Genomic DNA, 26,521 nt, shown 5'->3' with positions numbered 1-26,521 from the left:
ATCCCAAATCATATATGTTGTTTCAACTTCAACTTTTTAAATGTTTTTACAAAGTTTTGTCTTAAAGTTCACTTTTTGTGTATATAAGATTTAACTTTAAAAGACTTTTAAGGTGATTATGTTTTTATTATTTATTTTAGTTGCATTGATTAATACTTTTTTCTTTTAAAGAAGTTTATTTATGATCGTTTAATAATTTTTAAATTAAAATTTACATTTAAAAATACAAGAAATTTTTGTTTTATGTACAAAATACGTTTAGTCTTTTTTCTTTATGTTTCTTTGTGTTTTTTCTTTACGTTTTTATATTCTATTATTAAAGCTGAAGACTTGAGTACGTGATTTTAATAAAGGTTAAATGTTGATCAGTTTTTAACAATACTAGTTGGTGATAATAAAGTATTTTCTTATTCTCAATAAAAATGTTTTGTTATTATTAAATGTGTTTTTAACTGAATGAAGAAATTCTTTAGTTATCTGATGTTTTTTTTTTTGTAATTTAAAAACAAAACTTATATTTAATTTAATAAATTATTTAAGAAGTTAAGTAATGCGTTTAAACAAAACAGTTGTGCTTAAAAATGTTTTGTGAAATTTTTTAAATAAGGCCGGCAAGCAAAACAATTTTTTTAATAAAAATTGCCTACTAATTAATTAAACCTTTTGGTTATATTAAAAAAAAAGAACATTTGAAAGGGCAGGGTTTCCCGAAGTGGGCCAAGTGGCTCCCTTGGGGGCCGTGACAGATATTCAGGGGGCATGAGCAGTAAAGTGGCCACAGAGGGACCGTGAGGTCATAATAAGCTGTAAAAGAGAGGCCAGAAGGTCATAATTTGAAACTAGATACTCTGAAGTTGTTGATGAAAAGCACAGAAAAGGTAATAAGTGTTTTTTTCAGAAACCTGTTGGAGGGGGCAGTAGTTTTTTAAATTTTCTTTAAAGAGGCCATTTAAGAAAAAAAGTTTGGGAAACTCTGATTTAAATGGTGAAAAGTTTTAGTTGGTAAAAAACTTGTAAAAGTAAACAATATTATAAAATGTAAAAATATGATTTACCACCCCTTCATTGTAGCTTTAATTACTTCTTTAAAAAAATTTAAAAACCACATTTTAAGAACTTTATTGTTATATTTGCAGTTTCTATTATAATTGATAATTTATATTATTAAATATCTCAAACTTGATGATTAAAATTTTTATTAGATAAAAAAAATTAGTAAAAGTAAACAACATAAAAAACTTTTGAAAGTTTTTGAGCTCAATTTTTATTTGCTACTAAAGCAATGAGTTTTTACATGGTTACAAGGATAAATAACAAATTAAAACAAAACATTTTAAAATAAAAAAATGATTAATTAATTTGGTCGGTTTTACCTGGCCACTTAAAATAATATCTTACAACTTTTGTTTATCATGATTTTTAAAAAGTTTAGAAAATTTCGGCTAAAAAAATTGGGTAATTTTATGCAAGTACAAATGTAAAATTCAATTAACTTTTGAGATATAATAAGTTTTGTGAAATAATCAATAAAAAATGTATAAAATAAAAGAATTACAAGGTTAATTTTCTCGGAATTTAAAAAAACCTTTAAGATTACATCTCCTCTTTAATTTTAAAATAATTTGTTTCAAATTTTAAGAAAATTTCTTTTAGTACAGGAATAACTTTTATAGTAACAATTCAAAAAATTAGCTTATATAAACAAAAAACAAGTTATTAACATAATTGATTTTTTTTTGTCTTCAACAAGTTTTTCAAAGTTTATCAAAGACTAGACTGAACAAAAATTCATAAAAGAACTACTCAAAAACTTAAGGCAGGAGGTATTTTTACAGTTAAATAGTCTAATTTTGCTCTTTCAGTTTCCTTTTCCTATAAAGAACTTATCGATCTCTTTACCTTTAATCCTACTACTCAAAAGTTAGTAAAATTTTTTTTAACTGAAAAAACAAGTGGTAGTTTAGGTTTTTTGTATAAAAATAAGTCTAAACTTAAAAAAAAGTGGTTGGCCTTAAGATATATTTTTAGTGATAACGTTTTAGTATGATTTTATCATTGTATCAGAATTTCTTAAACTTTTTATTTAGTAACAAAGTATACTACTTGTGTATATACGATGTTTTTCCAAATCCACTAGAATTTAGCACAAGTTATTTGGTTACTATCATTTCTAACCCGATCATTTACAACCCGAGAAGTTCTAACCCGATTATTTCTAACCAGGGGCGTCGCGTGGTGTGGAACACTTGAGTTGTAGCTCTACCATAAAAATTAAACACTATGCTTTTTTTTTTTTGAATTTAGAGTTTAAGCCTTTAAACACGCTGCTTTAAATGGCCCCTGATTAAGATATACAATCCCAAACTATGTCAAAGTAACTCTATTATAAAGGTTAGAAATTGAGCTTCAAATTGAAATAAAAATTTTAATATTAGCTTTAAATAAAAGAAAGTTATGTTATCGTGAAGTTGTACAAAAAAAAAACAGGCAAATGTGTACATGAATGTCGTTTATTTCCCTGCTAAACTAGTTTTTTTCAAGTTTTTATATTTGATGTTTAAAATTCTCGTAAAATTGGAGATGCTCAATCTGTGTCAGCTGCATTTCAAACGTATACAAAAAAAAAGTATGCTGAAAAGTTGAATTCTGGAGCTGCATAAACTTTCAGCACCATGTGAATTAAATCACGAACCTTGTTGAAATTTACTACAACGCGAGAACAATATGACAAGTTGAACTCGAACAGAAGAAACTCGAACAGAGAAAACTCGAGCAGGGGCAACTCGAGCAGGAGCAATTCAAGCAGGGAAAACTCGAGCAGGGGTTACTCGATTAAGGGACAACTCGAGCAAAAAAACTCGAGGAGAGAAAAAAACGAGCAGTGGCAATTCAAGCAGGAAAATTCGAGCAAGAGCAACTCAAGCAGGTAAAAATCGAGCAGAGGCAACTTGAGCAGCAAAAACTTGAGCAGTGGCAATTCAAGCAGGGAAAATTCGAGCAAGAGCAACTCAAGCAGGTAAAAATCGAGCAGAGGCAACTTGAGCAGCAAAAACTTGAGCAGTGGCAATTCAAGCAGGGAAAATTCGAGCAAGAGCAACTCAAGCAGGTAAAAATCGAGCAGAGGCAACTTGAGCAGCAAAAACTTGAGCAGTGGCAACTCAAGCAGGTAAAACTCGAGCAGGAGCAACTCGAGCAGGAAAAACTCGAGCAGAGGGCAATTTCGTTTCTTAAGTTACTTACATTTTTTTCAAATAGTTAGAGAAGTCACAAAATCAAGTTAGTAAGTTTATAATTGTGCAAACACAAAAACTTACATGGACATAAATAAAATTAAAAGTAGCTATAGTTGTTAAGAAAGGGTGATGATATACAAAAGGTATGACACATGTGTTGTTTTTTTTTTTGTATTGTTTAGTTAAACAAATATGTAAAACTTTTTTTTTCTGAAAAAATTGCTATTTCTTCATATTATCTTTATAAATTTTATCTAAATGTTTGAAACTAGTGGATTTTTTGATTTGAAAATCTCAATCTGCAGCAATCACTAACAAAAAGAACACGCGACGTCATTGGTTAGAACTAATTTATTTCAGTAAATACTAAATATATAGTTAAACAAAATAACATTCTATCATGAATGATTGAAAAGTAAACACAATTACTACTTGATTACTAATATTGGAGTAAAACTAAATGTTTATGTATATTTCTCATATCTTTTAAATTATATAAACTTTTACATGAATACTTAAAAATTAATTTAAATACATGACATAAAAATTAATTATTAAAAAAAGTAGATTTTAAGTCTTAAGCTTGTTTTTTTTTAATGACCTAAACGTTAGCGTTTATAGGTTTAGACTGAACCTAAAAACGCTAACTATAGTAGGACAGTGCCTAAGTTGTTTTTTAATTAACTAACAGATTTGCTAATAACAAAAAAGGAGAGTATTTTCACGTTTAAGGTTACTTACTTCTTCAGTATACATTCAGTTTTTTATGACATTTAATTAACTAAAGCGTATGTAAGCCTTATTACTTTAATGACTCTAAACTACTGAGAAAGTTAAATAATTTCTTTTAGGCAGAAAAAATTATTTTATCATTAACTTTAAAGACTTGAATCTAAACGCTTGTAAAAACAAAAGCTTATTATTTTGAACAGGCTAATGACAACAGTAAAAAGGCGGAAAAAATAATAATAATAAAAAACAAACTCAAATACTTGTGAGCTCTGTTAATACTATCAATATTACTAATTGTTTTATAGTTTATGTAAAAACTATAAAATTTTAGAAGCAACAAAACAAAAAACTTTCGGCTGAAATTAAAGCCAATAGCAGAGAGAATCAGTAAGTATTAACAAGTATTATCTTATATCATAATTGTATGAACACATTGTTATTATTACATTAATACACATTACTTTGCTAAATGGACATATTTTCTAACTTTATTTTTATGTTACTGCTCTTATAGAACTTATAACAAAGTATATGTTATATTGTTAATATTTCCAATATAAAAAATAAACATTCTAATAAATACCAAAATAAAAAGTAAAAGTAATTAAAAAGGGCACTAAGCAATTTATTAACGCATTGCAGAAATAACATGAAAGAAACAAAAAATGCTCAAGACAAAGAAATTAGTGCGATCAACAAGTTATTCTTTTTTCAATATATTTAGAAACAATACAAAACAAAAACATATCAAAAACACAATGATCAATCCTTATAAGTATATATTAATTTTTGCTTTGTTTTGTGCTTAAGTTTAATAAATATTTACTAAATTTTTTCTTATAGCAGAGTGGACGAAGCTGTCAAAGAAATAAGCAAGTGGACAAAAATGAAGAGCTTCTTGAAAAAAGGGATATAGATCTGCGTAAGCAGGTAATTAAATCACTGTTTAAAATATTTGCCTAAGTTTTTTAGCTTATATTTTGATACTTGTACGATAATTACTTTAACTAAAGTAATATGTTATATAGTAAGCTTATTTTTTTTTCTTAGCATAGTTAATTAACTTAAAAACAAAAGTTTTAATTGTTTTTGATAAAAATTCTTAACTGTGCAACTAAAATAAATTTTAATTCGCATTCCATTTAAGAAATGTGTTACAACTAGTTTTAAATTATTCTAGCTGTATTTCATACATATTTACTCTTTCATAATGTAAAAACTAAAGTATACTGGAAAAAAATTACACAAAACTTTACAGATGATACGCCAGAACATCAAGCATTCCAAGAAATCAAAGAAATGTCTGAGTATGTTCAAATTACTTATACAAAAATACTTACAAATACAAATGTTCTAGTTTTTAGAAAGAGATTGAAAATAATAGTTGAAGTCATAGCTTAAAAGTGGCATTATTAACTTATGTAGTTCAGAACACTTATTATGAGTTAAACTTTACACTTCATCAAATTGCTTTAGGCTAACATGTATTACAAATTTAAAAAGAATATGACAATTACGTTTAACAGAAAAAAATGCAAGACTTTTTTTAAGGGATCACAAAAAGAAAACAGAATTTCTTGGTTTTAGAATAAAGAACTCCAATCAGAAAATAGATCATTGCTAAAAAAGTATTCCTTTATTTACTTCTTCTTTTATAAATTTTATTTAGATCTAGCATTCTTTAGTTTTAAGCTGTTAACTTTATTTAATTTTTTCTAATTCAAAAAAATTGAACTTCATTTACATTTTACAAAAGTTTAAAGTATTTACAGAAAGATTGGAAAAAAATTTTGACTTCATTTATAACTGTTCAAAAATATAGGTTTTTTCGTTTGCTAACAAAAGATCCTAGTGAAATAACTTCACTGGAATATAAATAAAAACAAATTATACAGTAATCTTCCTTTATTTACCAACATATGATTCTGTGTGATAACGAATCAACACACTTCAACTGGGTTGTTAATGGAAAGAATTACTCAGTAATTACTCAGAAAACTAATGCAGACTTTTAATCTACCAAACAAATTACTATCAACATTACTAAAAACTCATGTATACACCTACTTTATTTAATGCTTCTCTTCTTACATTACAGTAACCCAATTGAAGTGTGTTGATTTGTTAACACACAGAAACATATGTTGGAACAAAAAAGGCAGATTACTGTACAATTTGACTTCATTTATATTAATTTTTTGGATGCATATGAAAGTAAAGTATGTTTTTTAGCAAAAAGAGAGTGAGATACGTGCAGAGAAAGTCAATAAAGATATGGCGTTGCTGCAAAGTGATCTAAAAACTGTGCTAGGCGAAAACCAAAACTTGAAAGTTCAGGTAAACCACGCTGCTGGTAAAATAGCTAATAGTGAAAATCAGCTTGAGCTTGTGAGGTGTCAGAATAAAAATCTGATTGGTAAGCAGCTTTCAGTTCTTAGAATTGAATTTAAACATTTTAAAGGTTGAAAAGTATAAAAATTAATCAATAAATGTTCACGTTAAAAACGACATATATCAAAGTGATCGGAATAGCAAAGAGTTAAGAAGCTAATGTTGAAATCTTGATTTTTTCTCAATGTTATACTTAAGAATTACAAATGAAATTTAAAGCCTTAAATTAGCTGCTATTGAGGCTGAAAAGGAAAAGAATGAGTTGCTTGAGTTAAACTCAAGGCTTAAGTAACCGCTTTGAACAAAAAACTGATGGATGTAAAAGCCAGCTTAGATGAAGAAAAAGTATGATTTGTATAGATTTTAATAAATATAAAGTATGTTATTTTTTTGTCTGGAATATTTGTATTATTTGAAAAAAGATTTTCTATAAGTAATTTAGATAAAAATTTGTGAAAATTATTTACTTAAAAGTTTTAACTTAAATCATATTTATCAGACAACTTGTTCAGGTACCACAAATGTACCATCAAAAATATTTTAGTTAAAAATTATAACTTGAACAAATTTTTGATTTTAAACAAAGAGACTTTAAATAAACCGCACTTACTAACTTTAACAAAATTATGTTAGAAAGCTGCTGAAAGCCTCAAAGCAATTTACAAGGATACTGTTGTTTCCGCAAAGACGTTAGAAATTGAAATTGATGACTTGAAAAAAGAGATCAATAACGTCAGCATTCAAAAGCAAAACACTGACCAGCAACTAAAGGCGACTATTGAAGAAGGGTTTTAAACTATTTTTGTTAAAAATAAGTTAATTATTCGTAAAATACAGTTTTGGTGTTATTTTTTTTATAACTGTTTCATAAAAAAAAACATTTTCAACTAATTTGTTTAGAAAGTTTTTGTAATTAATTTTACAACGCTTGTTGTAGAGATATATATAAAAAACTAAAGTAAAATGAAAAGTTTTGCAACTATTTAGCTTTAGACATTTTTAAACATAAAGATAACACAACAATCAATTTGTGTTTTTATACAACTAATTACAAAAAGTAGCTAAGTTTTAGAAAAGTTAATAAAACTGTTTATTAGTTTTCTAACGTGTTGATATAACTTATTACTTTTGAAATTTTTTTATTAAATTTTAGTTGTTTTTGAGCTAAAAGTGCAACAGGTTGCCCTTGAAACCGAGCAACAAGAAAAGAAAAAGTATTTGTTTTTATATTTGATAGTTTTTCATTCATTTAGATAATTGTCTACTTTTATTGAATTATTTAAACAGCTAGTAAATTGACATTTTGAACTTTCTGTACTTTGTACGAGGACTATAAGTTTTTATAAAGTTTGAATTAAACTATTTTAATTAATTGTGGTAGAAAATTTACAAATTGCAAAACAAATGAATCATTAAAAATTTTATTTATTAGAGATTTTTTTTATTTCTTTTTTATTGTTTTCTAGACTGGAAGAAAGTTGTAAAACCATCAAAAAGGAAAATAAAGAAATGTTATATGGATTATTGGCTGTGAGGCAGCAATTGGTTTGTTTTTATATTTGTAATAAATAGTTTAATTATAGGTTTAAAAAGTTTGTTAACTATATCGATCATAAAGTTTAACTTTAAAATAAAAAATAAAATGTTTACAGGCGAAAGCTAGGAAGGCCAATCTGTTCAGTAAGTTTTAATTTTTGTAATTAGATAAAAACTATTTGCAGTAATTTTACAAAAGAGTTGATTACACCAATTCGTTTATCAGACCACAAGCATTCGGTAGACTGAGACCGGTCGAAAGGAGAAAGCTTGTGGTCTGATAAACTTTTTTGTTAAACTTGAGCTTTGTCTCATCGTATATAAAAATTAGGCTTCTGCTTTGCACACTTTGGCCAATTTATTTTGATTGCAGTAATTTTTTTAAGCTCATGAATTTTTATTATCTAACTTTATTGTTGTATAAACTTTCAAGTTTTGTACGTGGCTTAAAAAAATGTTAAAAATAAATACAAAAGTTAAAATTATTAAAACAAAAAACAACGGAAAAAACAAAACGGAAAAAGCAGAACGCAAAAAGTAAAACGCAATCAAGAAAAAAGCAAAACGCTAAAAGCAAAATGTGAACAAGGAAAATGCAAAACGCTAAAAGTAAAACCCAAAAACCAGAAGGCAAACAAGCAAAAAAGAAACAGAACCAATTAAGTATAACTATATCAATAAAATAATATCAAAAATTCAATTGTTATGTTTTGAAGCTGATCTTGACTTAAAACTTAAATTCAAAAAAAGTTTTATTTCTAAATATACATTAAATTAGTAAGCTATATGTATATATTTGAAACGTTTATTGAGCGACGAAAAATACGGACAAAACATTTGGTCCTAGAAAATGGTGGACGAAGAACCTTTCAGTTATCGAGTCGCACACTACGGATACAGTTTTTGGTAATGTCTAAAACTATAAAACTTTAATTTGCTTTCGAAATAAATTAACAACACTGTTTCACTTTTTGTCTTCAAGTTATTTTAAAGTTCTGTATCAGTTTTTACATAAACCGTTAATGAAACTTATCTTATTTATTGTCTATCATTACTAAAAAAAAAATATTAATATTACTAAACTTGTTTTGCTTAAAAACATGACTTAAATCAGAACACAAATTTACCATAAAAATAATTATTGCTTATAATAACCAGTCTCTTAAAAATATTGAATGGACACTTTGTTTTTTTTTGTCTATTGTCTTAAACACTAAAAAACCTACATTAGTAAAATATGTACAAACTTTATCGATAAGAATACTTACGAAGCGTTTACAGTTGAAATATAAACAGTTTCAAATAGATAATTACTAATAAAGCGTTGTTTTGAAACTATCTTTTCAAGTTCATGAAACTAACTTGCAGAAATTCAACTAAAAGGAAAGTACTAAGTTACTATAATTTTCTAGACGAATTTTTTTATTCAAAACTAAATTACAACAACAAATCATAGTCTTATGTTAGTAGTTTTTAACTTTACAGAAACTAAAGCAAGTGTAACAATTTAAAAAAGTCTATTTTGAATGAATTTTTTTTTAAATTTACAAACAATTTAACTGTCTTTATACAGTAGTGTCTATTAGTTATAAATTTGATATAACATTGCATTGGACGACTAAAAAAATATGAGCTATATTTTTCAAAACTATCGGCCTGTCAGGGTTTATTTTTTATACTTACTCCCCAATTTTTTTTGTCTGGCTCCCGACTAGAAAAGTTTCCCATCCCTTTTTAAGCTATACTCTGAGAAAGCAAGCAAGGTCAATACTTTAATTTATTTAAACAACCTACCACAATAATAATAAGCAGTAAATCTTTAAAAAAAATAATAATCATATTTCTGCAATTAGTTTATTACTGAATTATGAAACAAAGAACTTTGACTTGTCAAAAAGAAAGAGAAAATTTTACATTAAAACAATATATAATAAGGGTGGCCACCTTAGTATAGTATAAAAAAATATTTTAAACTTTAAGTTGAAAATTTATCTAATTATCGCAAAGCAAGTAAAACTAAATAAATGATTTTTTACGAAAAGTGTCAAATACACTGCTTTTTAAAGTTTTTTTAGTTTAAAAAAAAATCTAGATTAGTTCAATATTTTTTTAAGAAAAATTTAAAACAAGTTATCATAATAGTTTAAAAAGTATTGCAAAGAGTAGTCAGATCAATAAATATATTACTTTGTTTATTGGTATTATAGAAAATAATTTTCCAAAGAACTTTTAATTTTTTGATAATAGCTTGTCGAAACATAACAAAAAGGAGAATTATAAAGTAATTTAATAACTTAACACTTTTTGGTTTCATAAGAACATAATATACAATAATAACTTCTATACAAATGATATTAGAACATCAAAACTTATCTTATATATGTTTAACTTTAGACACTGGTTTAAAACTAGTTATTGTATCTAAAGTTTTATATTACGTTATAAAGTGTAGTTTTACAGATAATCGTAGTCTAAAAGTTTTATTTCATTACCTATAAACTTTTAAGAAGCATGAAAACATCAAGATCAACATTTTTTTGAATTTAAAACTACATTACTAAACCTTTTACAAAACTATTAATAATTTTACAAAAAATGTTAAGCTTTAAAATCAACATTTATACTTGACAAATTAGTTTTTAGTAAAGTCTAATTGGTTTTATATATCAAAAACATACATTTATAAATCAACATGTTAAAATGTTTTTCTATACAAATTTTTAGATTAATTTAACATCTTAATTTTACTTTGAATGCTTTTTTTAAGTACTTGTACACATACATTACTTATATTTAAAAAAGTTGGTGAAATATTTTTTCTCAGTCAGTTTCTTAATTGCTTTAAAAAATAACTTTTATGTTGTGTTTATCATAGAAAATTTAAATTTCAGGTTTCATATTTAGTTGAACTAATGATATATTTTATCATTATACGGTTTAGCTTTTAGTTTTTAGCCTTTTGTAATGAGAGCATAATAAAATGAGATATTTAAATCTGTCTGTCCAAATTCATAATTCTGGCTATCAAAATTCTGACAACTCAATTTAATAAAATCGAAAAAATAATATAACTAATTAAAATTCTTATCATTCTTAGTTTTTGTTAAATACCTCTTTTATAAACCAATTATTTAAGTATGGTAGTCTTATTCATCACATTTAAATTATTTTATTCAAAAAATTTGAGTAATGGACAATAGAAGTTTTTAAAGTAACAAAAAAGTGAATATTTTTAAAAGTTGTAATTTTCTCTCTAACAGAATGAGTAATAAAAAAACCTTTCTTTTTCGTCATATGTACAAAGAATTTTGAATTTTTCAGAGATTTAAATGACTTTTAGAAAAATGGACCTTTTGATTTTTTTTTGCCTTTATTTTTATTTATTAAACTTTTGTAATTCGATTAGTCTTGTTAACCTTTTAAAATCACTTAAACGTTTATTTTTACTTTATAATTCAGAAAAAAAATCAGCCATGATAGTTTTTAGTCAATATTGCATTCTTATGCTAAAGGGTAATTACCAAAGTAAGAAGATATTTACAAAAAATCAAATAATATTTTACCAATCAATCTAAAGCAATTTTCTGTAATAAATTACACAAGTAGTAGATTAATGTGCAGTGTAATAAGTTGTTTTTGTAATACTTGTTATTATACATTTACAAATTTATAACCAAAAAGTTTACAGTACTTTTTTAAAACATAAACATGACACTTATACATTATAAATCAAAATCTACAGGAAATATTGGAGTGGTGAGACAGTGTTTTTACTATAAACAGAAAATAGTTGCAAGATTTTAACTGTATGAAATAAAAAAAGTATTTAGTAATACCAATTGAGTATTTAGTCTATTCAGCCTCAAAAATTTAATTTTATACAGAGTGGCCACGGGGATTTAAGAAATTTATTCCAATTTTTCAAGTTTTTTTATAGGTTATTAAATTACAATTTTAGTTGCCAATTTTTATAAGAAAGTTAAACTCTTTGTAGAAAAAAGTCTTGACTTGCACATTACTAATGGAGAGATACCTTAATATTTGTTTAAATGTACTTTATACCATAGTTATTTATTACCTTATCTGAAGTTTTATTTTTGTTAAAGAAAATTGTTTGAAGTTATAAGTTTTCCCGGTTTTTGGCAATTATTGTTCAAAGTTCTAGACTTTTTCCTAAAGTACCTGATTCTAGATTTTTCAATTTATATTTTATTTATTATAAATTATATATTATAAGTTATATATTTGCCTAAATTTAAAAATTCCAGGGTTTCAACGTTTCCTAGTAAAAGGCCACTAGGGTGCCTTTATGAGGTTTGACCTTTTAGTTTTTAACTTTTTTTGAAAATGTCACAAGAACACCTTGTTAAAATTTTAGCTTATTTAGTAGAAAAATTAATAGAAGCAAAGTTTTATTTTTCAAAACAACCCCAATGCAAACTGTAATTAAAAAAAAATCATGGAGGGACTTCACTTGATTTAAAAAAAGTAAACTGGAGGGACTTCACTTGATTTAAAAAAAGTTAAAAACTTTTAGAAAATTTACCAAAAGTTATTAAAACAACAAAAATCAAGAAATACCTCTATAACACTTTCTTAAAATTGTTTTAAATTCTACACAATGTGTTATTGTGTTAATTGCCACATGTGAAACAATTTTCAGCTAAAAACTCCACGGTTGCATTTTTTAGTTCCCATTCCGTTTGCGTTAAAAGTTGTTTTCAGAAAATCAAAGTTTGCTACCCTGAATTTTTTTTAAAGAAGTATAAAATTCTCACTACCTGTTCTTGAGACATTTGTTAAAAATCAGCTGACAACTCAAAGTTTGCATCACCCTAATTTACACCCTGTTTATAATAAAAATACTAGTTATAAGTTTTGAAACTTTCTGGACTGAATAATTACCGAAACGGCAAATTTAAAGCTCCTGTTATCTATTAAAATTAATGAAATTTGGTTGCTTGTTGACTTAAAAAAATGGATGAAAGTTTATGCAAGAAAAACCTAGTAGTTAAATAGTGGAAAAATCTGGAATTTTTAAGAAAATGATTTAAAAATCTTGAATTTTGTGCAATTTTTACATGTAAAATTAAGAAATTTGTATTAAACAGAAGATATTTATTGCAGAGGTTGGCAGGCATTTGGGATGGTTCAAAATTTTCATAATAAAAGTATTTGCAGGCTGCTGTTGTAGCTTTAGTTTTCACCTATCATTAAAAACCTCAAAATATCTAGTGTAAGTTTTGTATTTACCTTAAATTAGGGTTTACTATCTTCAAGTCAGAATAAAACTGTTCTGATAGACCAGAGACTATCCTGTGTGACCTTATACTATCCTTTGTTGTTCTGAGTTTTTTAATATCTTTAAAATATTTTTTCAAACTTTTCAAAACTAAGAAAAATCAAGTTATTCAACAAAAATTGATTAGAAAATTACAAAATATTGAAAATAAATCAATGAAATCTCATTCAAATTCTAAAAAAAAACTGTCCTGAGATTATTTAAAAACCTAAAACTATCACCTAAGTTTTTCAAAAAATAACAAAACTATAAAGAAACAGCCTGAGTATAAAAATGAAATTAAAAATATCCTTAGTTATCCTGAGTCACTTAGGACAACTCAGGATTAAAAAAAAATCTTATGGTGACTTAGTTTAATTCAGGGTGGCTCAGATTATTTTGAACTCATTTTTAAACCCAGGCTGACTTAGGATAGTTTTGTTTATTCTAAAAAAATGTTTATTAACTTAATACTTTTAAATTTAGAAAAAGAAAGTTAATAATTAAAAAAATCATAAAGACTCAGGATATTTTAATATCACTCAGTACAGTTTGTGGTCACCCAGAACAACTTTTTTTTGCTTAAGAGTGGCAACCATGTTAAATTTTATTTAAGACCATTTTTTGCTCTTCATTTGCAAACTCAGAATATCTAGTGTTTTTTTTTTGTTTGATGCTGTTTTTCCTTTCATAGGCAGTATCTCATTTAAAATAAGCACATGCTAGCTTGTGACCTGTGATCTGTTGTATGCAATAATTCTTTTTAAACATTCAGAATATTATTTTTTATAAAACATATTTCAAGCATCGTTACTGTATTGAGTACTGTATCTTTTTAATATATTTATACTGTTTTGTACAAATTTTTACTTTAAACTTAATTTCATACTAAAAATGACCAAGAAAACTGAAACTTATAAAAACCTCAAAGATACCAGAAAACTTTTAAGAAATTTTCACGAAACCAGTTGCTACCCTGAGAGAAGTTTAAATACTGCAGGACTGCCACTTATTCAGGCAACTCAAGATATTTTTTTATATCTTTAACAAAGAATAGTTTGATAATTTTTGACAAACTAAGACTAGTTTAAGAAAATAAAAAATAACAACAGCTTGTTTTTTTTGATAAAATTATATTAATTCATTTTAGTTTTCAACATTTGTTTTTTTTAAAAAGTAGTTTGCTGCCATTTAACTTCATTTGTTTTAAAAATTGATTTTAAAAGTTAGTTTTTTTTTGCTTTATGGCTGACTCTGTTTTAATATTACATTAAATTTAGTTTGATGCCTAACAAAAGATTTTCTCATATATTAGGTCCTTAGACCAAGCTTTTTGATTGCTTTTTTTTGTTGTTTAATAGACAATAATCAGGACTGTAAAAACTTGTAATCCTGAAAAAATTTAAAGTTTGACAACTTAGGCAAAAAATTAAACTGGAAAACCAGGAATTTAAGAAAATTTGAAAAATCCTTGAATTTTAAACAATTTCTTAATGTAAATTGATGAAATTTAGATTATGTATTAAAAATAAATTGTTTGTTTACAATATTTTTTTTTATGCTTAATTTTTTTTTTACTAAATTGCCACACACTATCATAACTGATGATATATTGAATTTTTTCAAAATCTCAGGGTGACTAAGTATTACTCAGAATATTTTAAACTTGATATTATTTAAACTAAGCTGACGCAAGATAATTTCGTTTTCTAATAAAATTCTCCAATAGTTTAAAGATTTCTGAAAATCTAAGAACATATTTTTTGTTTTTTCAATATTTTAATATTTAATAATCAATTTTTTTAAAGAACTAGACTTTTGATAATTTTGAAAAGTTGAAATTTTTTTTAAAGGATTTGAAAAAACTCCAGATGACTCAAGACAGTTTTTTGACTTAAAAAGTGGAACTCTGTTTTTTACATAAAACATATCTAAAGTAGCATGGCAGTATCTTTTTAATACTTTTATATGACTTAAGATAATTTTCTACCTTGAGCTTTAGATTTTAAAAACCTGAAAGAAATTTAAAAAATCTGAAAAAAAAACTTTTGCAACCCTGAATTCAGAATGACTTATGCTAGTAAATAGTGACTCAAAAAATCTTTTTGGCTAGTATGCAACTATGTTAATCCCGCACCTTGAGTAAACAGGATTTTAATCATCAAATACCTGTTAAAAATATATTATTAGTTACTTCTTAGCTTATGACTTTATATATGTTTGTTACAGTTTACTATAAATTTAATTTTTAGTTTAAAATCTATAATTTATTCAATTCATTAGCTAAAATACCATAACATAAAAACTATATATGAATGTAAATGTCTATTTTCAGCAGAATTAAAAAAATTTTAATCTGGTTTTCCTTAATTAATAAGCTTGACATTATGAGAATAAAAGATGTCACCCCTCAAAATCTAGCTGATTTTATCAAAAAAGAAGGTTTAGATTTTAAGAGAGATAATACACACAACATTAGCAAAGCGTATGTTAAAAAGACGTTTTCACAACCCAACAAGAGCCAGTTTTGTACTCTGCAAAGAAAATTGAACAACAACTTCAAGAAGATTTCTAATCTTTTAAAACCAAAATTTATTGATGACCATATGGAATATAAGACTTCAAAAGAAAACAAATTTCAAACTGAAGACAAATCTCAATTTGATATTACAGAAGAATCACAAGTTGAGACTAAAGAGGAGTCACAAAATGATACTAAAGAGGATTTACAAATTAAAATTGAAGAGGATCATCAAATTGATACCACAGGAGAGACTTACAGAAAAATTGAGGAGTTTCCAAAAGTTTTTGAGATTGCAGTTAAAAACAGTGAGGCATATAAGTATCCCAGATGTGCCAGAGGAGTGTTTTCCATTTCAATTCAAAACTTGTTGTATGCGGAGTTCAATAAGGTCAACTATGCCTGTCCTCTACAATTTATAAGAAAGAGATTACAGAGAGATGGTAAATGTAGAGCAACATATTTTACTTCTCAGTGTCTATTTTCAACTTGTTGCAAGTACAAAATCGTATTAAAGGAAAAGAATGCAAAAGAAACTATATTTACTGTAAACCAAATTGGCAAGTTGTTACATTTAAAAAGCGAAGAACGTAGACGCCCATTTACCAGAGATTTGAGAAGAAACTTGGTGGTGAATGATCCCACAGAAGACTATTTGGCAAACTGGGCTGATAAAACCAAAACTAAGCAGATTAGTGCGGGAAACTTAACAGGCGTGCCTACATACGAAACACTCCGACAAATAAAAGCTATTAATAAAAAACGCGGCCAGTCAGATAAAGATCCCTTGAAAGAACTTCATCTGGTACAAAAAGGGTTAAAAACAAAAATGCGAGTTGAAACTACAAAGGAGGTTTGTAAAAAGAACATAAATTGCTTTAAACAGGGGTCAGCAAACTGAGGCCTGCCTGCCACATTCAAAATTTTTTTTTGACTAGTTTTTCAATTTGATTTTTTTTTAAATGTTAGAATATTTTTAAATTTAAGTATAATTTAACAAGATAATCTATCCCTAATTTTTTTTGTTTAAAAATTTGATAAAAATAAGTACAATAAAATTGTTTCTTTTTCAATCTGCTGATCCCTATTTTAAAACATACCTTTATGTATATAAATATTGTTACCAGGTTTTCAAATTAAGCTACTCAAACTTATTTAAATTAAAAATAACTCAGACAAACTAAGGATAGTTGTGACATTATCTTGGTTCTTTTAAAAGCTTATATTATTGAATTATTTCGTGGTTGTTGGGCTAAAAATTTCAAACTTAAAAATTAATTTTTTTTTTACTTTTATTCCTTTATTTTACAGTTAACTGATGTTGAAATACTTTATAATTGTTGTAGTCATTTTATTAACATGACATATCATTTATCTTTTAGTTCAAGTTCCCTAATTTATAATTGACTGCTGAAATAAAAACTTGATAAGACATCATATTTAGTTTAGATCAGGATTTCCAAAAATAATCAATATCACCCTTTATGGGGGCAATAACTAGTAAAATCAAAAAAGTAAATAGGTAATTTGCTAGTATAGGGGTATTATTTAACAAAGGTGGGCAATTGTAAAAAAAAATCTGCCAAGGGGTTAATTATGAAATTGTTTTGATAGACCCTTGTATAGGTAAAAAATTAAATAAAGTGCGTTAAAATTTTTGTAGCTAAAACGCTTTAGTATAAAAGTCACTTTTAAAGGTTCTATGGTTAATATGTTTTAACTTAACAGTTTTTAACTTGTTTGAAACTGAGTACATATAAGTTAAGTAAAATAATAAATGAAATCAAATGGTTCCAGACTTCAAAGGTTTTAAACCCTTTTTTTTAAACAAATAATGTGTAAGATTAAAAGTAAAGTCATGCAATGAACTAAGTTAAAATTACTATGGATAAGTGGGAGAAAAGAAATACCTTTAAAATATTTGCAAGTATTTAAAGGTTTATTGATAAACTTGTGTTGAGCTTGGGCTAATTTTTAGTCACACAAACTAGTTTAATTTTTTGCTTAAAAAAGTAACAACCATTTTATTTATATTTAAGGGCATAGGGGGTCTAACATTTTTTTAGCATTTCATTAACCAGTTTTGTAAAAAAAATCAATACCAGGCCTATTTTCTCAGAACTTTGAAAAAATCACTAGTAATCTCTCTCCTCCATCGTTTTTAAACATTTACTTTTGATTTAAAGGAAATGTCCATTTTGATATTACACACAATTTCTATAAATCAGGGTTTTGGAAAAAAAGAACAAACATTAATAATCTTTTCTTACAATTTTTTATTATTTACTCTAAGGTCACTCTGAGAAAGTTTTGTAACAATTGATCAGAATAAAGCAAGATACAGATTTTTAGTGAAGTAATCTGTTACATTTTGTATGGAACCTATACAACTCTAATTTTGATAGCTTATATCTCAAAAGTTACTTCGAATTTTAACAAGCTGTAAAGAATAACAGGTAGCTTTTTTAAATATCTAAAGAATATGAATAGATTTCAAAGAAGTGTTTTATTCCCAATGCGTTTAATATTTTCTTAAGTTATTATATGTTGAAGTAAATTTTTTTTTTCTTTGTATTAACAGTTGTCTTTAACTGAGAAAAATTGTTTAAAATTGATAACTATGCCTCATTTGTCATTTAAGACTGATAATTTATATGAGCTATTTAAGACTAATTTAGCTATACTACTACAAAAATTAGTAACTATTTTGCAAACAAATGATTAAAGCTAATTAATGCATTTACAATTTAAGGAAGATAATGTGCAAGAAAACAAAAAAGTCATTTTAGTGTAGTTTTATTTGTTGATAGAATTTAACTTACACTAATTGTAATTTTTGAATTGAACAAAATTAAATTTTGATCAAGGCCATAGGGGGTATTACCTTGTTTTTAGAGTTTATCTTATTTTGTAGAGGTTTATACCAGCTGTAAGATATGTATTACAAAATTCAGAGCAACTTTTGAGATATAATCAAAGTCACTAGGTTTGATAGGTTGTTTATGAAAGGTTTAATTTCAAAAAGCAAAAAAAAAGACTAATTCACTAAAAACCTATGTTCTCTTTATTTTTTCATCAAATTTCTTAAAATATTAGTTGTAAATCACCTTTAATATGAGAATCTTTTAAACGTACATTTTTTTAAATTTCAACATTTTAATTCTTTTAAATTATTTAAGGAATATTTTCTAAAAATTTGAGGTCAATTTGCATGTAAATTAAAGAAATTCAATAAATTATTATGAAAAGTTTGTTGTTAAATGTTTTAATAAAGCTATGCACTAAAAAGATCAGTTGTTGACACTCAGCGTTAAGTTGGTAAGTTAAACGAACAAAAAATATATTAGGTTTCTAGTCAAGAATCCTTAAAAGAACCCTCAATTCAAAAAGAACAAAAGCGAAAAAAGAAAAAAGAACTTACTGAACCTCCCGCCAAAAATCAAAAACTTCACATTAGTACGAGTCACAGAAAAGAAAATGTAAGTTTTGTTTAAACTATATGTTAGTTTTTCTTTGCAATCTATTGATTTCTTAAGTTGTATCATATGTGCAGTTGAAACAATATTGGTTTTGTATTGTAGTTTAAGAAAAAAAGTTGTTTTGGGCCACATGCGGGGTGCTATTTTATGTAATTGGATTTTAGTTTTAAGAAACCATATCAGAAAATTTTTAACAATTGATAAAACTATAAAAGTAGCTTATGAGACATATAGGATCAAAACTGGTGACTTTGATAGGATGTTAAGTTTTTTCTAAAAAGGGATGACTTGTCATGCTTTTTCATTAAAAATGTATCTTCTCGGATTTCTGATCAACTTTGTTTAATCTTTTGCATTATGTACATTAGTATTATTTAAACTATACTACCTTAGCAAAAATTTAAAATGATACCTGAATAATTAATAAAATATCAACTTCAGGAAAACTTTTTATCAAGATACTACTATTGATTTTATGGTTTTAACCTTTAAGTATCATTAACTATATTTTAAAGTATAAATTATAATAAAATAGTACTAGTTGAGTAAATGTTGCTCTAAATTTTTAAGCTAATAAGTGTTTGTATATATTTAATTAGATAAAACACTTACTTTATTAGAAAAAACAAGTGAAAGGTAAAAAGTCAAGTAGACCTCCCATAAAGTTAAAATTGTCACTCAAGAAAAAAGTTGCTAAACACCAGGATAAGCTAAATATGAATAAAGAAAATTTTGAATGTAATAATGAAAGTCAAAAACTACAAGTGGTTAGCAATGAAAAAACTAATTCCACTGATGACAATACAGTATGTAAAAATAAAGTTAGTTATTAGTATTTAATTTAAACCTTTGAACTTTAAAATGATTAACCCGTTTTAAACAACTTTTGGGAGTAGGTAAAGTTTTGAATAAAAATGATTAAAAGAAAAGTAAAAAATATACTTTAAACCAAAATTTTAATGTATGAATTTTAATAACACAGTATTAGTAAAGTAAATGTAATTGTTAATTTACAGGCAAATAATTCTTTTTTAAAAAATTTAATTGGACAAAACCCTTTTTTTTAGGAAAAAGAAGTGAAAGATAAAAAGTCAAATAAACCACCCATAAAGTTGACACTAAAGAAAAAAGTTCCTAAACACAAAGATAAGTTGAATAAAAATAAAGAAAATTTTGAATTTAATAATGAAAGACGAAAACTACAAGTTGGTAGCAATGAAAAAACTACTTCTACTGACGACAATACAGTATTTGAAAATAAAGTTAGTTTCTGATGTTTAGTTTAAACCTTGGAACTTTAAATTGATTAACCTGTATTAAAAATAATTTTGATAATTAGTTAAGTTTTAAATGAAATAACATTAAAAATATTAAAGAATATAGGTAGCTGTCTAAATTTAACGATTGCACAAAATTGCACGAAGTTAATTTTGCACAAAGGGTCACTTTTGCACCAGCAGAAAATTTTTCACAGGTTAAATTTTTTTAAAGTTTTTATATTGATTTTGTTTTTTTAATTTAGTTTTTTTAATTCTTTTACTTTCACTGTTACCCCTAACCCTTACCCTCGGTCGGTAGCTTTTTTAATAATAGTTATTAAAAGTAATTTTTTTACTACACTTTTACCTGTAACCCTTACCCTCTGTCAGTAACTTTTTTGTTCTTACTTTTTATAAAAAAAAATTCTAGTTTTTTTTTTTTTATTTTTTTTCTGTATTTCTATACTCTTGTGCCAAAATGTAACTCGTGCGAAATTGACTCTTAGTGCAAAATCGTCTCTGTGCAATTTTGTTCCCTCGTGCAAATTTGGCTTCTGCAAATTTAGCTTTGTACAATTTTGTACTTTTGTGCAATTTTGTCCCCTCGTGCAATTTTATTTTTGTGCAATTTAGACCAGTTCCCAAAAAATATATCTTAAAGCAAAATTTAAGTATAAACTATAATAACACAGTATTAGTAATGTAAATGTACAGTAACCTCTCGCATCTTTACGCACTCGTAATGTTACGCACTCTCGTTTAGTTACCCATTTTAGAATTCCAAAAGATTCATAAATTTTTTTTTTCTTAATATTGCACAAAAAAGGTTTGTTGTATATTTTTAATTTAAAATATGCTTTTAAATGCTAACTCCTCTCTCTATATCTTTAGACTTTCTAAACTTATGTTCCTTGACTTATCGATAAACATTTAGTCAATATATCTTTAATACAATGCAAGACAAGTTTATCCTTATGTGGGTAAAGGTCAAATTAAAAAAAAGTTTTAGTAACATAAACAATTTTTATCAAATATTTTTCTTATATTTTATATATGTTTGTTCAAAAGAATAAATCCATTAAAGCACCAAATGCAAATTTTTGTATTCGACTACAGATACAAATTTTAATATAGACACCACACCATTTCTTAATTGTAAACAAATGCTTAACTATAAATTGAGTTTGCTAAGTAGAATAGAGTATAAATGTCAAGTATCAAATAAGTCACATATAATAAAGATAAAGCAAAAATCTACTATTATTAGAATTAGTAAAATTTTTCTACAATTATTATTATTTTACAAAAATTTAAAATCTTTTTTTTTCAATATATGTATAGTTTTACTTTTTGTTTACATATTTATAAATAAAGTAAACAAATTTTTAAAAGTGGGAAAGTCTATATAGTAAGTATATTTGGTAACGATCTCTCATATCTTTACGCACTTTTTCTTTGGACACAATGTGCGTAAATAAGCGAGAGGTTACTGTAATTGTTAATTTACAAGCAAATAAGTCTTTGTGAAAAAATTTATTTGGATGAAACCCTTTTTTAGGAAAAACAAGTAAAAGATAAAAATTCAAATAAACCACCCATAAAATTAAATTTGACACTCAAGAAAAAAGTTCCTAAACACAAAGATAAGTTGAACAAAAATAAAGAAAACTTTGAATTTAAGAATAAAAAACGAAAACTACAAGTTGTTAGTAATGAAAAAATCACTTCTACTTATGATAATACAGTATTTAAAAATAAAATTATGTTTTTAATTAATTTATAGTAAGTTTTTGAACATTAAGTCAATTACGACTATTAAAAAAATATTTGGGAGTTGGTAATTTATTTACTATAAAATTTTGAAAATAATAATTGGCTAATTTTATATTGATTGTTTACATTCAAGGCTTTAACCATGAGTGTTCAACAGAATTGCTCACAATCTCCACCAAAAAATAAAGGAATCCGTAGTTCTAAAATATCCAAACTATTCACAGATGAAAGCAAACTCATTAACAATTTTATAAAAACTGGTTTTATAAAGCGCATTAAAAAACGTGATATAGAGTATGCAGTAACAAAATTTTTTAAAATGTTAGTTTTTTTTTATGCAGTTTTGTAGCTAGTACAAAGTAAAAAATTACATACCCTTTTTAAATTCCATGATAAAAAAGTTTTTTTATTTATTATTTTTGAATTTAAAAGCTTTCAAAAGATTTTTGTATTTAAATTAATAATTTTAGCTTAACAAAACCTTTTGTATAAATTTTTAGTAATATATTTATTTCTGATTAATCTAACAATCAAAAGTTAAGTTATGTTTGTTTAGGTGCTAAAAGTTAAACCGAATTTACTGTATATCATTTTTTTTTTAATGAATTTCAAAGTTCTATTGAAAGTTACTTTTAAAGTTAAAAATAAAATCTTATACTGATTTTGTAGAAAATATGGCTTGATCCTAATTAGTATTCAAGTTACAGATTTTTTTTGTTTAAAGTTTTTTTAATTGAATAAAAGTTATATACTTTCAATTATCTCAGAAAATACAACATAACTCCATCTCAAGAAAACATTAAAGTTTTTGAAAAAAATTGGCGGAAAAATGAAAACAAATACAGATACCTTATTAAACAAGTTAGGCCGTTTTTTATCATACTTTTTAGCTTTTTATGCATGCATTATGTAAAACTTTAAAAACAGTTTTTTAAACTCAGCAACATTTTCAAAGTAACGAAATAAAAACTATATACCATTCTTAGTAGTACTTTTAATACTTGAAAAGTTTTTATAATAATTCAAAGTATAAAGAAAAAAGTTACTGAAAACTTGAATTTGTTATAAAGTTCTAAACCTAAAATAAACTAAACAGAAAGAAAAGAACAAGTTGAAGCCACTAAACTCATCTCATTAAGATGTTTCTAGTTATTAAGTGAGTTTATTTACATTATAATACACTTGTATGTACATAGTTTTAAACCTAAAGTATAAAATTTATGTACTATGGTTTTAGATATTTAGAAATAAATGTCAGTATTTTTAAATATTATATTTTCATGCATGTGTTATAATTGGGTTTTAATTGTTTTATTTCATTAAAACTTCAGTTTCAAATACTTGAGAAATATCTATTTTGCAATTTTGTGTTTTTACAACAAAAAAATCCCAAACGATTGATAACGTTTTTTAATCAAAGTGAAATTGTTTAAACCTGAGTATTACAGTTGTTGATGTGTTTTTGTATTTTTTTGACATAAACCAATTCAGCAACCTGCCAACAGGGTCTTACTTTGAACACAGTGCAAAAATACCTACCCAACTGGCAGTGCATACCTAGTAATTTTTGGTTTTAAACTACCAAAAATAAGCCTATTTCAAGCATTTTAAAATCCACTGAAATTTACAAATATCTATTACAGCAAAGTTTCCCAACAATAATTTATATAATAAAAACAAAACATATTTGTTGTTATTAGAAGTCTTGATTATTTATTTGTTATATGTATGTATATATATTTGAACTTTGTAAATTTACATAGTACATATAGTTAAATAATAAAGTCAAACAAATAAAGGTTGATGAAAAATTTTTCATGGTTTTATTAAATTGTGCTTTTTATAAAAAGGTAGTGTAGAGTTGAAAATTTTTACTTTTGCTAATTATTTAGCAATGTTTGTTAATAAACTGGATTTCTTGGTAGAAAACACAACAATAAAGGACAAAATGGTGTGGTGCTTGTAGTTTAATGTGATTTTCATAGTCAATATTAGCAGTTATGGATTCGATTAAAAGTGCTTAAAAATGCTATAAGTTTACATTTAATCATTTAGTTTACATTTATTTATCATGGTTACCACAATCTCTAGTTACTTAGGCTAACTAGGACAATTCAGGATTGCTTTAATTTTTTGAAAAATTCAGTTTATTTTAATTTATTTTTTGAACATAGCGTTTTTCAACTAAATAGTGCGTACTATACCGGCAGTGCATACCTAGGAAGTGCGTAGTTAGTTAGCAGGTTACTGTATTTTACTTTAAATTTTTCAAGTAAAGTTTTTAGATGTTTTCTAAAAGTCTTTTGACAAAAGTTATTTTTTACATGTTACACATTGATTATGTATATTTAAAAGTTTTCTATTTATTTTGAATTTTTTATACAGATTCTTTTTAATAATGCTATTACGAAGTTATACATCTAAATGATTTGTATTAATAACTTAAAGTTTGGCAATTTCTTAAAATGCTTGATTATTGTTTGTGGGCTGTTTGGCATTTTATTATTTCCTAATTTATCTCAAAAAATATGAACTTTTATTTGGCTTTTTGTTCTTGAAATTCTATAAAAAATTTACTTTGTAACATGTTATCATTTTAGATACTCAATGTTTTATGTTGAACTTATAGTATTTTTATGTTGAAGTCTAAAAAAATTATCAGATTTTTAATAATGAATAATTGTTATAGAAATAAATTATTCAAAATAAAAAATGAAATTATTGTAAACTAATCTTAGAGTATAAGCATGTGTGTTTTAAATAAAAATAAGTTTTGTTGTTTTATCTAAAAATTAAGAGTTGTCTTTTTAATAAATTTTAAAATATGCTTAAGTTTCTTTACAAACAAATAAAAATTGCTTAACTTTATATCATTTCAATAAACAAGCATTATTATTATTATTATTACTATAACTATCATTAAATCATTAAATCATTAATTAACTTAGATAACATTGAAACTCGGATTGTCATTATGATTTTTATATTTATTTTTAATCTCATGATTTTACTATTCTTCTGTATTTAAAATGTTTGATTGTTTCATATATATTTTTTTATATTAAAACGTATGCATAATTTTATATGTACAAGCGAAATGTGGTAAAACATTTAATCGTGTTAAAATTTACTTTGTATGTATGGTTTCTCAAAAAACATTATCTAGCAAAACTGTTAATTTGTTGCATTAATTCTTTTTATACAATACACAATATTTTTCAGGAATTAATCGGCAAACCAGCTGGAAATGGAATAGTCGAAGTAGAAAGCACTCTGTCTTAAAATATGCAAAAATTTAAAGTATTAGAACACTTACTGTAGACAATTGGTGTTCATTGCTTTTGATTAGTTTTAACTTTTATAGGAAAATAATGTGTGTTGATTATCATGTTCCTTATTCCATACTTGTGATTTTTTAAATTTCATAAATTATTTTGGCTTCAATTTAACGGCCTAAGTTGTTACGTATTTATTGTTATTAAGCTCACATTTTTATGCGCTAGAGATTTAACTTTGAAAAAGTTTTAAGTCATAGTTAATATTTTTTCAGACAAACTGTTAATATTTTAGAAATAATTCTTTAATATTTTTTGATTTGAGGTTCTACAATTACAATTTACATGTAAAACTTGTGATTTTTTAACTTTCATAAATTACTTAGCTCCAATTTAACGCCTAAATTTTTACGTATTTTTTTAAGCTCACGTATTTCACGCTAAGATGTAACTTTGAAACTGTTTTTATAAGTCATGTTAAATATTTTTTAGAAAAACTACTTTTATTTAAAAAAAAAATTAAATTTTATAATAAAATATTTTTTTTGTTTTTTTTGTTTTAAGCTTATAAGATTAAAATTTTGCACGTAAAAGTTCGTTAATTATTCTTAAGTTTGTTTTTCAGTTTATAATTATAATAATCTTTTACTTGAAAAGTTTTATTCTTTGATAAAATAAATGTTTACATATACTATTTTTTTAAATACTGAAAATTTTGATACAAAATAAATAGTAAAAATAACTTATGATATAGTTTATTTATTTCACAAATAAGTATTATGAACATAAGTAAAGAAATATGTTTTAAGGGCTCAAACGCGTCAGGCCAAATCGTTCTATTTTGAAAATGCCTGTTTTAAATGCTTAAAAATTTTCGTATGTCTGTTAAAATTCTAGAATCAGTACTTTTGGGTAAATTATTAAGTTATAACCTTCATTTGAATACGAATTTGTTTTTAAGCTTAGGTTATTAAATTACGTATATTTTTATAAATAAAAAGAGGTTTTTCTAGGTAATATATGACAATATGTGTCAAAACA

The 26,521-nt window shown here is 25.1% G+C and overlaps 1 protein-coding gene across 1 annotated transcript; it reads left to right on the top strand.

The window, feature by feature from the left end:
* The first annotated feature begins 15,521 nt into the window (after positions 1-15,521).
* On the top strand, positions 15,522-25,487 carry LOC145829060 (uncharacterized). The gene is made up of 8 exons (XM_082936798.1): positions 15,522-16,547; positions 19,042-19,173; positions 19,794-19,994; positions 20,241-20,435; positions 21,991-22,137; positions 22,363-22,526; positions 22,973-23,066; positions 25,428-25,487. The coding sequence occupies exons 1-8, from the start codon at positions 15,561-15,563 to the stop codon at positions 25,485-25,487; spliced, it is 1,980 nt and encodes a 659-aa protein (XP_082792924.1). The 5' UTR covers positions 15,522-15,560.
* Positions 25,488-26,521: the final 1,034 nt, after the last annotated feature.

The sequence above is a fragment of the Thalia democratica genome, chromosome 2, assembly GCF_965202585.1.
Source record: "Thalia democratica chromosome 2, ktThaDemo2.hap1.1, whole genome shotgun sequence".
Taxonomy (NCBI): domain Eukaryota; kingdom Metazoa; phylum Chordata; class Thaliacea; order Salpida; family Salpidae; genus Thalia; species Thalia democratica.
This window is presented reverse-complemented; position numbering and strand designations above follow the sequence as displayed.

Coding starts and splice junctions, on each gene's coding strand:
- LOC145829060 (XM_082936798.1), top strand. CDS start 15,561: ATGAGAATAAAAGATGTCACCCCTCAAAATCTAGCTGATTTTATCAAA. Junction 16,548..19,041: donor GAGTTGAAACTACAAAGGAG/GTTTGTAAAAAG, acceptor AAAATATATTAG/GTTTCTAGTCAAGAATCCTT. Junction 20,436..21,990: donor ATACAGTATTTGAAAATAAA/GTTAGTTTCTGA, acceptor ACCCTTTTTTAG/GAAAAACAAGTAAAAGATAA.